We start from the raw sequence: 14,724 nt of genomic DNA on the forward strand, positions 1-14,724 counted from the left end.
GTATGCTGCTGTCTCGTCTGTGAGGGTATCGGAGCTTCCCTCGAATGGGATGGATCCCCAGAGAGAGACGCCCAAGAAAAACAACACAGAGCATCTAATTGGTAAGCCTCGCTTTTTGTGTGTGTGTGTTTTTCTCAATAATAACAAAAAGGAGCAAAACTAACCAAACAAAAAAAAGTACATTTGAATCCAGGCATTCACCATGTCTCCCACGTAGGCTGCAGATGAAAATTCAGAATCTGCCACTGTGAGTGACAGAGCAAATTACCTCATACTGTCCTGCCAGCATGCGTCAGCATCTATCTTCTGGCAAAATGACCCCAGGGGCTAAAATGGCTGATTCAGCCATTGATACACTTCTGTATGTAGGAATGGGGTGGAAAGGGAAAAATATGAGTAAGTTAGGGAAAGCAGAAGAATTTTTCAGCCCCAGAAGGGCACTTGATGTGTTTGCACTTGTGTGATGAGCACCTGGTGCTCTCTTCAAGTAAAGGAACTGCTGCCAAACCGAAGTTGTTACTGGCAATGTGTGCTGTTTTCACCACTTGTCTGGCCATTAGTATGGGTAGTACAGTGGGACAAGTATGACTCTCACCAGGATTGATCTGGGTGCTTGCAGAAAGCAGGAGGGTACACAGTGGTTACAAAAGGCTGAAGCTACTCCATCTCTCTTTGTCGCTGTAGGAGACTTGGGAGATTTTTGCCCACCGTTCTCTGTATTCTTCACAAGACAACTTGGACATGAGCTTTTCATTTGCTTTTCAAGTTTGACACCCACGTCATGGTTTTGTGTATATCAAGTGTGTTCATGATCATAGAATCATTTAGGTTGGAAAAGATCTTTAAGATCATCGAGTCCAACCACAAATGAGTGTATCAAGAAAAAACAAAGAAGTGATTCTTATGAGTGTCCTGGAGCTTTTCCACAACTGCTGATTGATGAGCTCTCACATTTTGCAGTGCATTGCAGCTCTTGGTTTGCTCTGGACTGTAGACCCAAGTGAGGTTTTTGGTGGTTATGACTATTGTAATCCATATACAGGCATGGCAAAACCAGGTCATTGATATGTTGGATTGTGACTGATCCTTACTCTTCACTATTGTGTTTTTCTAGAGTATTCCATTTGTCTTGTGGTTAAATGGTTTGAAACTTTGGGGTAATCTGAGAACGTTTGTGGTGTTTTTTTGCGATCTAGGTCTGGATTCACTATTAAAAAGGCATACTGTCATATCCTGCTTTTCTCATTGGAATCTATGTTGGCAACAGGATCTCTAGGACAGTTCTCGTGGAGAAGGATTCACTTGTACTTTGTCAAGTTGTGGATGTGTGCTTCTTGTCCATAGTGGTGATAAATTATATTTTGACCTACCTGTTCTCAGCTGCTTGAATATCAATCTGCAGGGTGTGGGCATTTGTTCCCAGCCATTCCCCCTGTCTGTGGATTGTGTCATTCCTACCAGGTATCTTCACAGTGGTCTCAGGTGGATGATGGCAGGTGATGTTACAATCCAAAATCGCTTTTGAAGAGGTTCTTCATGACCAAGTTTGGCACTGGAGAAAAAGCTCTTCAGATGTTTTTCTGTACACTAATCATTTAGGTGAAATAAAGAGAGAGGAGAACGTTGAGTTCTGCTGAACAAATGTCGTGGTTTAACCTCAGCCGGCAACTAAGCACCACGCAGCCGCTCGCTCACTCCCCCCACAGTGGGATGGGGGAGAGAATCGGAAGGGTAAAAGTGAGAAAACTCATGGGTTGAGATAAAGGCAGTTTAATAGGTAAAGCAAAAGCCACACACGCAAGCAAAGCAAAACAAGGAATTCATTCACTACTTCCCATCGGCAGGCAGGTGTTCAGCCATCTCCAGGAAAGCAGGGCTCCATCACGCGTAACGGTTACTTGGGAAGACAAACGCCATCACTCCAAACGTCCCCCCCTTCCTCCTTCTTCCCCCAGCTTTATATACTGAGCATGACGTCACATGGTATGGAATATCCCTTTGGCCAGTTTGGGTCAGCTGTCCTGGCTGTGCCCCCTCCCAGCTTCTTGTGCACCTCCAGCCTTCTCAGTCAGTAGAGCATGGGAAGCTGAAAAGTCCTTGACTAGTGTAAGCACTACCTAGCAACAACTAAAACATCGGTGTGTTATCAACATTGTTCTCACCCTAAATCCAAAACACAGCACTGTACCAGCTACTAGGAAGGAAATTAACTCTATCCCTGCCGAAACCAGGACAACAAAATATCCCTTCGTGATTAATTTCCCCAAGCTTCAGATAAAGAATTATGAATGATACCCATTCCACAAATTTCCTTGATCTCTTTCCACTGATTAAAAGGCGCTTGACTGCTGGTACTTCATGTACCTGTTGTAGCCTGACATACCACTAGTGTAACGTGAAGAACACTGTGTGCTAAACAAGCAGCAGTGAAAGCATGAAAGATTTTCACATTAAGTCTTAAAAGTCCTGTCTTCAAACACATGGCCTTAAGGCCTTAAGGTTTGCATGGTAATTTACTCAGGGGAGCTCCTCAAATCTCTCCTACCACTGACTGCAGCATGGCCGATGATACCTCATTAAACAACCAGGGATTTCAAATTACTGTTTGTTGGAAAGGGTCAGGAGGAAAGCCGGGCTGGCAGTGCAGCTATTCTGTGCCCAGCCCTCAGGGCAAACAGTCAAAGGGAGGCCTGAAACTTGGCCCTCTTGGACACAAACGTATTTATGTGTGAGTGATCAAATCTGCAGCGGGGACCTCAGAAGTAGGAAGGGAAAAACTGCAAACAGCAACGGGCTTGGTTGTAACATCCAGGTATTCAGTTAACCTGACTTCATTGCCAGCGTGTGTAGTGCAGCTATGCACCTGAGAGAAGAGCTGCAGGAGGGCCGTGCTGTGTCTCCTCCTCCGGGGTTGCTGGGGGTTTTCTGACAAACCTGTCAGTCCTGCTCCCCTGGTCTGTTAGCTTGTGCCTTACAGATCAGGTAGCCTCACGCTGTTTCACTGTGGCGACAAGTTTTTTCTCATGATGTATAAAGCGAATTGTTTTCTATTTATCAGTTTCTATCTGCATATGAATTTTATTTGATGTCAGAAATTTCCAGTGCTACCCTGTACCTTTGAGGTAACATATCCAAAACCACGCTGCACCTTTGCATCAGCGTGTGGGAGGTTCTCTGAGGAGCCCTCTGAGCCTTCGCCCCTCTCTCCTGCCTCTTCCCCTTGCGTTGGGAAACATAGGCTGTGGTGTTCAGCTTCCCATCTGCTGTTGCTCATGCCTGCAAAAATCCTCTTCTGGACCAAACCTGGCAGTCGGGAAGCCCTTAGGGCTAGCCCAGCCTGCATCCCTGATGCTTCTGCTTTTCTTGTGACTCTCCTGATCCAAGGCATTTCTGCATTTAGCAAAATTCAGTTGACCTTGCAGCACTCTGTCCTGGTGGCCGGACAGGCCTGTTTCACTCCTCACCCTCTTCCGTGCCTCTTCTGTGAGGACCTCAGCAGCTCCAGCTGCTCTTCAAAGAGGAACAGCTCCCTGATCACCTTTCCCTTACAAAGAGCCTCCCAAACTTTTAGTACTTGAACAACAACGCACCACTGCCTTCCCTTCAGGTGGTAAAATAATGAAATTATTTTGATATATTTTGATTTCATTATAAGGAAATAATGAAATTTCCTTATAATGAAATTTTGGGATGAGAAGAGCTGAACGCCGTGAGAGAACTGCTCAAAATGCATGGGCGTGCATTTTGACAAGCACTGATTGTGAAGCTTGTGGTCCAGTGGATGAACTGGTCCTTCAATATTCCTCAAAACTTTCATCTAAAGACAGTAGGAGTTCCCCTCATTTTCTTTATTACCTGTTTCATACAAACTAAATCTTTTGCCCCAGCCGTGGCACACTGGCAGAGATTCATATCCATGGATACTCCACCCAAAGATTTATTTCTCCTTCACAGCCCCCAGCTTTGGCAATGTTTGCCATTTTTCCTCTTTCTTTCCTGTTGCAAAATGTACTTTCTGAGCCTTTTGACCTTTGGGGCAGAAGGGACATAAGGTTGGATGTTTGGTTAGGTATTTTACAGCTTTCAGTGAACGATGGGAGGGAACTAGTCTCTGTGGACTTTGCAGTCCCTCATGGGGGATCTAGCACTGGGCTAGATCTACATCCCTCAGAGAACTCTTTTCAAAATTTGCATTTGCTGCTTTTCTTCCTTATTTTTTTTTTTTATAGCCGACAGGCGGGAAGGAATTGGTGTCTGTGGCTGGATCCTGATTTCCCTTTCTTTCCTCGTGGTGCTTATTACCTTCCCTATTTCCATCTGGGCATGTATCAAGGTAAGCTAGTGGGATTTGGGGCACATAAAGAATGCTCTATGGTCATCGTTGTTACTTATGTTTATTGATTCATTGATTTTGTTAAAACAAGGCACTTTACATTCATTTCTTGGAAATTGTAAGGGCTTGTAGCGAAGATGTGGTCTGGGACCAAGAGATCCATGTTCTTCCACTGACTTTCTGTATCACCACAACTTACTCATTTAATTTCTTCCCGTCTCAACTTCCATCCACAGTTAAACTTCCCTGCTTTACAACAACACTAGGAGAATAAATACACAAACTTTTCTGAAGAACTCGTATTTGCTGCCAGCAATAGCGGTTAACACAGGTACTGATGAAAAACGGAGCAAGTCCTTGCATCGAGGGACTATGCAACCTAAACCCACAGTCCCTTCAAGGCTTGAGCATAATATGATTAATAATAATAATATGATAATAATAATAATATGATTAAAATTTGCTTTAAAGCAAATTTTAGGGGTGAGTTACCAGAGTGATTGCCCTGAACACCAGGCCTTGAGTAGTCCTAATACACCAACCAAAGTAGTTAGGTAGATTACCTGAGGTGAGACATATTTTGCCCACAGCTCCTCTGAGTGTAGCACTGATGTTGAGAGAGTTGTGGGTAGCCTCATTAGATCAGTGGCAACACTTTCATATTTGATCTGCTTTGTAAAACATTTGCAGGGCCAGAGTCTGAGTTTTTCCAGCAAAGGATGAGGTGAGGAGAAGGCATAAAATGCCTAGTGACTTGCAGCTTTGTTGGTTCCTATATTATTTGTACTTTTTTTCACATTTAATACAGATGCCAAAGATTAAAAAAAACCAGTCCAGAGAGCAGGAATAGAGTTAGTTGTAAAATTCTAAATTTAAAATATTTTCCTAGGTGATCAGAGAATATGAACGTGCTGTTGTATTTCGGCTGGGACGTATACTGTCTAAGAAAGCAAAGGGACCAGGTGAATGCATGCAGTTTTGTTCTGTTAAGATGCACTGTTTTTATTTTATTACGATGCACTCTAACCACATAGAGAATTGCAGAGGTCCATGAAATCCTTCTTCATAGCATAGGGGGGGATGAGATGGTCCTCTCTGCTGCAGTTCCTTTACCTGCAGGCTGTTTGTTTTTCTGAAGAGAAGATAAAGCCACCCCCCGTCACAGCTCAACACTGAAGGTTGAGGACCTTGATACCAGGTATGGCTTTGCTGTTGAGTAGGTCGGACAACGGGAGGTTGAGTTCATGCTGCAGACACTGACGAGAGGCTGGGGAGATTTAAATGCAGTCTTCAGCTCTGCTGCAGACTTTGTTGGGTGACTGTGGCCACTCTCCCTGTACCTCACTTCCAATACTGCTCATTGCTGCCAGCTCTTTAGCTGTCTTCTGCTCTGAAAATTGTGAATATGTCAGGGCAGAGACACTCTGCATCTATACAGAGTTTTTTACAGTCACCTAGGATCAGGTTACAAATCACAAATACAAACCAAACCCAACAACATGAGGTATTTGCATTGGTGCAGTTACCACCTCTGTGCAATGAAACTGGGCAAACTGGAAGTTGAAATAAGAGGAAGAAGTCCTTTCCAGATACTGTCTTCCCTCTTGAATAACCATGTGGTCCAAAGAGCAGCTAAGGCAGGTACAGAACTCTTCCGTGTGGCTCTGGGCACCTAAGAATCATAGAATCATTAAGGTTGGAAAAGACCTCTAAGATCATCGAGTCCAACCGTTGACCCAACACCACCAAGCCCACTAAACCATGTCCCTAAGCACCTCATCTACACGTCTTTTAAATACCTCCAGGGATGGGGACTCAACCACTTCCCTGGGCAGCCTGTTCCAATGTTTACCCACTCTTCCAGTAAAGAAATTTTTCCTCATGTCCAATCTAAACCTCCCCTGGCGCAACTTGAGGCCATTTCCTATCGCTTGTTATTTGGGAGAAGAGATCGACACCCACCTCGCTACAACCTCCTTTCAGGGAGTTGTAGAGAGCGATGAGGTCTCCCCTCAGCCTCCTTTTCTCCAGGCTAAACAACCCCAGTTCCCTCACCAGCTCCTCATAAGACTTGTTCTCCAGACCCCTGACCAGCCTCGTTGCCCTTCTCTGGACACGCTCCAGCACCTCGACGTCCTTCTTGTAGTGAGGGGCCCAAAACTGAACACAGTATTCGAGGTGCGGCCTCACCAGTGCCGAGTACAGGGGCACGATCACTTCCCTACTCCTGCTGGCCACACTATTTCTGATACAGGCCAGGATGCCATTGGCCTTCTTGGCCGCCTGGGCACACTGCCGGCTCATGTTCAGCCGGCTGTCGACCAGCACCCCCAGGTCCTTTTCCGACAGGCAGCTTTCCAGCCACTCTTCCCCAAGCCTGTAGCGCTGCATGGGGTTGTTGTGAACCAAGCGCAGGACCCGGCACTTGGCCTTGTTGAATCTCATACAGTTGGCCTGGGCCCATCGATGCAGCCTGTCCAGGTCCCTCTGCAGAGCCTTCCTACCCTCGAGCAGATCAACACTCCCGCCCAACTTGGTGTCGTCTGCAAACTTACTGAGGGTGCACTCGATCCCCTCATCCAGATCGTTGATAAAGATATTAAACAGAACTGGCCCCAATCCTGAGCCCTGGGGAACACCGCTCGTGACCGGCCGCCAACTGGATGTAACTCCATTCACCGCAACTCTTTGGGCCCGGCCATCCAGCCAGTTTTTTACCCAGTGAAGAGTATGCCCATCCAAGCCATGAGCAGCCAGCTTCTCTAGGAGAATGCTGTGGGAGACAGTGTCTAGGTGCTGAGATTAGAAAAATAGTTATGTCAAGTCCCCCTCTGAAGCAAAGGGAGAGTGGGGACTCCTTCACCGGATGGGTCAGATCTTAGGACACGTTCCTAATGTGGGGGCCTGCAGGAATCTGGACCTGGGAGATGTCTTTCCTGGGGACACACATACTGTACCATAAATGACTTATGATCTAAAGAGGGGAAACTAACCAAAGGCATGGAAGGAGTTTTTGTCAAAAGTCTCATGGCAGAACTGCAATCTGCCCATTCCCAGTCCAGAGCCCTAGGCCGTTAAGCTCCAATAAATTCACATTATTTCAAATATCTGCATTTCCCTCCGTTATTTGAAAATGCAAAATCTCACTGTTGTCACCTCCTGTAGCAGAAAGGACAGCTCTAGTAATAAGGTGGGCTCATTCCCCTGTGGATATTTCCACCTTTTTGCTTTGTACAGGATACCTGGCTCTAGACTTAGCTTTCAGAAACAAGTGTTTCATCTAATTATTTCTATTTTTCAGGTTTGGTCCTCATACTTCCATGTACGGATACATTTATCAAGGTTGATCTTAGAACTGTTACCTGTAACATTCCTCCACAAGAGGTAACTATTCTCTAGCAGCCATCTAAAACAGAAATAAAACATAGAGCTGATTTGTGGCACAATCAAAAATAATGCGGGTGTACATAGTCTTGCAGTTGTGAGCTACCGTATAGAATTTAGCTTATTTGCTGTATCTTCTGACTTCCAAACTGCTTACAAAATTTCTTCTACTTAGGAAAACCTGCACATGCATCGTTTCAGGCCAAGCAAACTCCTCTTGCTGATGTTCAGAACTGTGAGATAAAAGATAAGGGGCGGAGGGTAGAACTGCAAATGGGAGTCAGAGAGGACAAGAGAGGAGAAGCTAAAAAATTCCCAGTTGTACTGTTATTCCACACATGGAAGTGAAGCAATAGACTAGTGTAAGATATCCAGAATAGAATGTCCTAATAAAATTGGATCTGACGTGCAGCTCACCATTCAAAAAAGCCTTCGGTGATCTTGTAGTCCCTGTTTGAAGGTATGCACACCCTACATGTTTCTTAAAAGGCAAATTACATATGGATAACAAATCTTAAATTAAAAGGAGTTAGCAGACAATCGTCCACAAAACTCTCATCCAAGCAGGAATGGAGAGGCGTATCTTTAGGCATTTTATTGACAAACATTGATCAAAGAATTTAGTCTAAAGAATCAGTTGCTGGGCAATTCCTATCCTTCTGGAAAAGTTTTGGTTCAGTGTGGCCCCAGCCCCATATCATGGTACAATGCTTCCGCTGGTGGAGTTGGCACTGCTGTCTCCTTCCTTACGTGAAGAGAAGAGCAGAGGGGGGCGGGATGGCCCCAGGACCCCTTTGGCCCCTGGAATTGCCCATTGTGTTCCCCAGGAGCTGTTTCTTGGACCGTTATCTTTCCGTAATCACAAAGAGCCTTTTCTCAGAGTGCAGGTTGCAGGGATGCATGTGGTGGAATGAAAAATGTCTTCTCTGAAACAGAAGGCTGGAAGGAAGATGGTTGCAGTACTTGTGCTGTACAAGGCTTAGCAGCTTTTGGCAAGGCTTCTGCAGCTGTTGGCAGGGCTTCTGTGAAGCACTTACTTGCAGGCAAAAGATGCTCAGGAGGGAAGAGAGAGTGGAGCATCATCAGTGCTTTGCTGAGGCCAACTGCCTGCTGAGGCACAGTGGGCTTGTCTGGCAAAAAGATGACACAACTTCTCTATAAATACTTAAATATTTTTCAGAGTTTCTTCTCACAGTTTCTTGCACTTTGCTTTTCACTTTTGTTTTAATTTGCTGGTGTTTCTTACAAATACATTGTTTAGGGGAAGTAACACAGATCTTCCAATCTGCATGCAATGTGTAAAACCGGTAATGGCCCTTTCTACCAGAAGGGAAGAGGAAAACCATCATTTAGTACTGCAGAAGAAATTCATGCAGGTTACGAGATTCACTTACTTACTGTTGAAACAGTTGTCTAAAGGCTATGTACAACATTTTGCCCCAGTTTAAACTATTGGTGATCCAGAATAACTTTCTTGAAGTTATTTCTCAGGGGAATAACAAAGAAACCAAATGAAATTCTTAGTTTCCTTGAATTATCAAGGCCTTTTCCTCACTAAGGGAAAAAAAAATTCCCCTTCCTTGGCAAGGGGTGTGTTATTGGATCCTTCTCTAATTCTGCACATTTCTCCAATGCAGATTCTCACAAAAGATGCCATTACTGCCCAAGTTGATGGAGTGGTGTACTACAGGATCCACAGTGCTGTCAGCGCCGTCGCCAACGTCACTGATGTCCATTTGGCTACCTTTCTCTTGGCACAGACAACCCTGAGAAACGTTCTGGGTACACAGAGCTTGGCTCAACTCCTGGCAGGTCGTGAGGAGGTTGCACACAGCATTCAGGTAAATCTGGCTCTCAAAATTCACTGACAAGCATGGAGATTTGTTCTGGGGAGTAGCAAATTAGAAATAATCCCTCTCTCTTTCTTCAAAAACAATAGCAAAATTTTCCTTTATAGAATCATAGAATTATAGAATAGTTTGGGTTGGAAGGGACCTCTAAAGGTCATCTAGTCCAACCCCCCTGCCGTGGGCAGGGACATCTTCAACTACAGCAGGTTGCTCAGAGCCCCGTCCAACCTGACCTTGAATGTTTCCAGGGATGGGGCAGCCACCACCTCTCTGGGCAACCTGTGCCAGTGCTTCACCACCCTCAGCGTAAAAAATTGCTAGTCTACCCCCCTTTAGTTTAAAGCCATTCCCCCTTGTCCTGTTGCAACAGGCCTTGCTAAAAAGTCTGCCGCCATCTTTCTTATAAGCCCCCTTTAAGTACTGAAAGGCTGCAATAAGGTCTCCCTGAAGCCTTCTCTTCTCCAGACTGAACAACCCCAACTCTCTCAGCCTTTCTTCACAGGAGAGGTGTTCCATCCCCCTGATCATTTTTGTGGCCCTCCTCTGGACCTGCTCCAACAGGTCCATGTCTTTCTTATGCTGAGGGCTCCAGAGCTGGACGCAGTACTCCAGGTGGGGTCTCACCAGAGCAGAGTAGAGGGGCAGAATCACCTCCCTCGACCTGCTGGCCACGCTTCTTTTGATGCAGCCCAGGATACGATTGGCCTTCTGGGCTGCAAGCGCACATTGCTGGCTCATGTCCAGCTTTTCATCCACCAGTACCCCCAAGCCCTTCTCGGCAGGGCTGCTCTCAATCCCTTCATCCCCCAGCCTGTATTGACACTGGGGGTTGCCCCGACCCAGGTACAGGACCTTGCACTTGGCCTTGTTAAACCTTATGAGGTTCGCACAGGCCCACTTCTCCAGCTTGTCCAGGTCCCTCTGGATGGCATCCCGTCCCTCTGGCGTGTTGACTGCACCACTCAGCTTGGTGTCATCTGCAAACTTGCTGAGGGTGCACTCGATCCCACTGTCTGTGTCATTGATGAGGATATTAAACAGTACCGGTCCCAATACAGACCCCTGCGGGATGCCATTTGTCACCAATCTCCATCTGGACATTGAGCCGCTGACCACTACCCTCTGGATGCGACCATGTAACCAGTTCCTCACCCACCGGACAGTCCCCCCATCAAATCCATACCTCTCCAGTTTAGAGAGAAGGATGTTGTGGGGGACCGTGTCAAAGGCCTTATAGAGGTCCAGATAGACGACATCTGTAGCCCTTCCTGTGTCCTCTGATGTAGTCCCTCCATCATAGAAGGCCACTAGGTTGGTCAGGCAGGACTTGCCTTTGGTGAAGCCATGCTGGCTGTCTCGAATCATCTCCCTGTCCTCCATGTCCCTTAGCATAGTCTCCAGGAGAATCTGTTCCATGATCTTGCCAGGCACAGAGGTGAGACTGACTGGCCTGTAGTTCCCCGGGTCTTCCTTTTTTCCCTTTTTAAAAATGGGGGTTATATTTCCCCTTTTCCAGTCAGTGGGGACTTCACCAGACTGTCATGACTTCTCAAACGTGATGGATAGTGGCTTAGCAACTTCATCCGCCAGTTCCTTCAGGACCCGTGGATGGATCTCATCGGGTCCCATGGACTTGTGCACCTTCAGGTGCCTTAGATGGTCTCGAACCTGATCTTCTCCCACAGTGGGCGGCTCTTCATTCTCTCAGTCCCTGCCTTTGCCTTCTGCGGCTTGGGCGGTGAGGCTCAAGCACTTGCCGGTGAAGACCGAGGCAAAAAAGTCATTGAGTACCTTATTTTTTTTTCAATTATACATCTCATTGCTTAGAGTCAGAAAGAGTTATTCTAAAGGTATTTGCTCAGGTTTTTGTAGAAGAGTTATTTCCTATTGAAAAGCAATGAAGATTTTGAAATTATCCATTGAGTTGAATAAATCAGTTTAGTCTTTATACAGAGCTGCTACAAGTAGTGAGAAAGAAGTCTGCTGCTTGTGGGAAACTCTATCCTGAGCAGACCCTTGATTGAGGTGTAATCAAGGCAGGGCTTGTATCTCCTGTCATAACAACTAAGAGTACAGAACCAAGTTGTTTTATGCTTTAAAATGCCATCTGTTTTTTTTAATTTGGCAGCCAAGGAGGGAGCAGAGAAGAAAGCCAAAACCCGATTTACTCTTTTCAGTCAGAAAAGAGGCTTAGTCAAATAAAAGAGACAGCGTACCCCTCTCCAGCCAGGACAACAGCCATGGGCAGAGCTGGGGCATGGTGGTGACGTAGGTTGCAGTAGTGCCTGGGAGCCTGAACACAGAAGAGCATGCCAGTGCTGCAGGGCTGTGCTGTGTCATTCACCTGTAGCGTGCTTTTACGTGCTTTTACAGCATCGTGCCGTTTTAGGAAGTTGCAGTAGTATTACTTCATAGAAGGGACAAGTTTGGTAAGTGCCCACCTAAAGAAAGGAGTGGGTTCATAGTTTAGGAGGCAGTAGAGAAGCCACACAGGAGATACCCTGTCTCAGACACTGGTGTTGATCAGCAAGAGTTTCATAAGGTTGTGGTACCCACCGTACGCACACCACGTTAGATGTTAGTGCCCCTGGAGGGCTCCATCCTTCTGTTGTGCAGGTTTACACACTGCCTTTCCCTCTGTCCAAGCGGCAGGGTACATCGTGTTGTTTCCTCTCTGCCATCGCTGTGCTCTTTGTGGTGGGTTGTGTGTTTGTCCTTAAGGCTGTCCTCAACAGTGCCACGGAGCAGTGGGGAATCAAAGTGGCCCGAGTGGAGATCAAAGATGTCAGGATTCCCGTGGCCATGCAGAGGGCAATGGCAGCTGAAGCAGAGGCTGCTCGAGAGGCAAGAGCTAAGGTGAGACCCATGGCAATGTCTACCTCCAAGCTCCCGTATCCTTGTCCCAGGCATCCAAGCGCCTGTTTGTTTTCTCCTCATTGTAAAGATGGATTTTCCCCACTATGGGCAGCGTCGCAACGTCGTTTCCATTTCTCTTACTTTGCAGATTGTGGCAGCAGAGGGAGAAATGAATGCTTCTAAAGCCCTCAAGCAGGCCTCCGTGGTGCTGGCTGAGTCTCCGGCAGGTCTTCAGCTGCGCTACCTGCAAACGTTAGCAACCTTGGCAGCAGAGAATAATTCCACCATTGTCTTCCCTCTCCCTATAAATATGCTTGAGAGTTTCAGGCAGAAAAATACAGGGGGATAGAGACTGTTCTACACTAGCTCCTTGGGCACAGAGATTTAAAGTGTTTCCCAGTAAGTAAGGAGTTCCAGATTACCAGAATTAAAGTAGAAGCATGCTTTGTTCCTCTCTACCAAAAATAAGAGTAAAAATAGTTTAATAACCACACATAGCTCCCACATTAGGAGACTGCATTTGCAAAGTTCAGGCACTAAGCAGTTTCAGCTTAGACTCGTCTCCAAGTGAAATGGAAGAAAATATGTAAAATGCAATAAAAGATGTAAAATGCATGTTAGACCTAATATGAAATTTTAATAATGCTTTCACCACATTTTACAGAGTCTTGAGTGTAGCAGTTATTTGGTGATTTGTCTGCTAAGCAAGAACCTCTGAGCTCTTGATGTACTCCATACAGCAAAAGGGTCAGATACTGGTATTTAACTCAAGTCCTGTGGAGTGAAAAGAAGGATTTAGCCCATAACCTCAGAGGCATTCTTTCCTAACTATTAACAGAATTACTGGATAATTGGTATGTCAGTAGAACAGCCTATTCTTTATCTTATATGAGTAAAAATTAGCACTTCTATGGATTTTGCCATATCACTGACATTTCTATAAACTCTGTAATAAAAGGAAGAGAATGTATGCCCATGCATTACAGTCACATTTCCTAAATCTGAAAGCTGGGTGTGGTGGGTTGACCTTGACTGGACACCAGGTGCCCACCAAAGCCGCTCTATCATGCCTCCCTCCTCAACTGGACGGGGGAGAAAAAAATACAACAAAAGGCTTGTAGATTGAGATAAGGACAGGGACATCACTCAGCAGTTACCGTTACGGGCAAAACAGACTTGACTTGGGGAAATTAATTTAATTTATTACCAATCAAAAGTCAGCATGGGATAATGAGAAATAAAACCAAATCTTAAAACACCTTTCCCCCACCCCTCCCTTCTTTCTGGTCTCAACTTCACTCCCGATTTTCTCTACCTCCTCCCCCCTGAGCGGCGCAGGGGGACGGGGAATGGGGGTTGTGGTCAGTTCATCACACGTCTGTCTCTGCCGCTCCTTCCTCCTCACACTCTTCCCCTGCTCCAGCGTGGGGTCCCTCCCACGGGAGACAGTCCTCCACAAACTTCTCCAACATGCGTCCTTCCCACAGGCTGCAGTTCTTCACAAACTGCTCCAGCGTGGGTCCTTTCCACAGGGTGCAGTCCTTCAGGAACAGACTGCTCCAGCGTGGGTCCCCCATGGGTCCACAGGTCCTGCCAGGAGCCTGCTCCAGCATGGGCTTTCCATGGGGTCATAGCCTCTTTTCGGAGCATCCACCTGCTCTGGTATGGGGTCCTCCACGGGCTGCAGGTGGATATCTGCTCCACCGTGGACCTCCATGGGCTGCAGGGGGACAGCCTGCCTCACCATGGTCTTCACCACAGGCTGCAGGGGAATCTCTGCTCTGGTGCCTGGAGCACCTCCTCCCCCTCCTTCTTCACTGACCTTGGTGTCTGCAGAGTTGTTTCTCTCACATTTTCTCACTCCTCTTTTTGGCTGCTGTTGCACAGCAGTTTTTCCCTGCTTCTTAAATATGTTATCACAGAGGTGCTACCACCATCGCTGATGGGCTCGGCCTTGGCCAGCGGTGGGTCCGTCTTGGAGCCGGCTGGCATTGGCTCTATCAGACATGGGGGAAGCTTCTAGCAGTTTCTCAGAGAAGCCACCCCTGTAGCCTCCCCACTACCAAAACCTTGCTATGCAAACCCAATATACTGGGGAAAACCTTGAGGAAAACAAATTATCTTATGTTAATTTAAGTCTCTGTCTTTCACCCTCAGGATGTTTCTTATCTTCCCTTGCAGATTTCATGAAGCAGTGGTGCAGGTTTCCATAAAATGAGCCTTCCCCACCCTCCAACCATGCAATACCTGGCAGCTGAGCAGGGCACATCATTGCAGATATCCGAGTTCAGCTATCATTAT

General features: G+C 46.4%; 1 protein-coding gene across 1 annotated transcript; it reads left to right on the top strand.

The window, feature by feature from the left end:
• Positions 1-12,772, top strand: STOML3 (stomatin like 3). Its single transcript, XM_076364203.1, has 7 exons — positions 1-101; positions 4,230-4,333; positions 5,223-5,295; positions 7,635-7,717; positions 9,355-9,558; positions 12,289-12,423; positions 12,572-12,772. The coding sequence occupies exons 1-7, from the start codon at positions 50-52 to the stop codon at positions 12,770-12,772; spliced, it is 852 nt and encodes a 283-aa protein (XP_076220318.1). The 5' UTR covers positions 1-49.
• The last annotated feature ends 1,952 nt before the right edge of the window (positions 12,773-14,724 follow it).

The sequence above is a fragment of the Aptenodytes patagonicus genome, chromosome 1 (genome assembly GCF_965638725.1).
Source record: "Aptenodytes patagonicus chromosome 1, bAptPat1.pri.cur, whole genome shotgun sequence".
In the NCBI taxonomy this organism is placed as follows: domain Eukaryota; kingdom Metazoa; phylum Chordata; class Aves; order Sphenisciformes; family Spheniscidae; genus Aptenodytes; species Aptenodytes patagonicus.

Bases quoted from the DNA above. Each gene is read 5' to 3' on its own strand.
- STOML3 (XM_076364203.1), top strand. From the start codon at position 50: ATGGATCCCCAGAGAGAGACGCCCAAGAAAAACAACACAGAGCATCTA. The intron at 4,334-5,222 runs GTAAGCTAGTGG...ATATTTTCCTAG, and splicing joins CCATCTGGGCATGTATCAAG to GTGATCAGAGAATATGAACG. The intron at 5,296-7,634 runs GTGAATGCATGC...TCTATTTTTCAG, and splicing joins TAAGAAAGCAAAGGGACCAG to GTTTGGTCCTCATACTTCCA.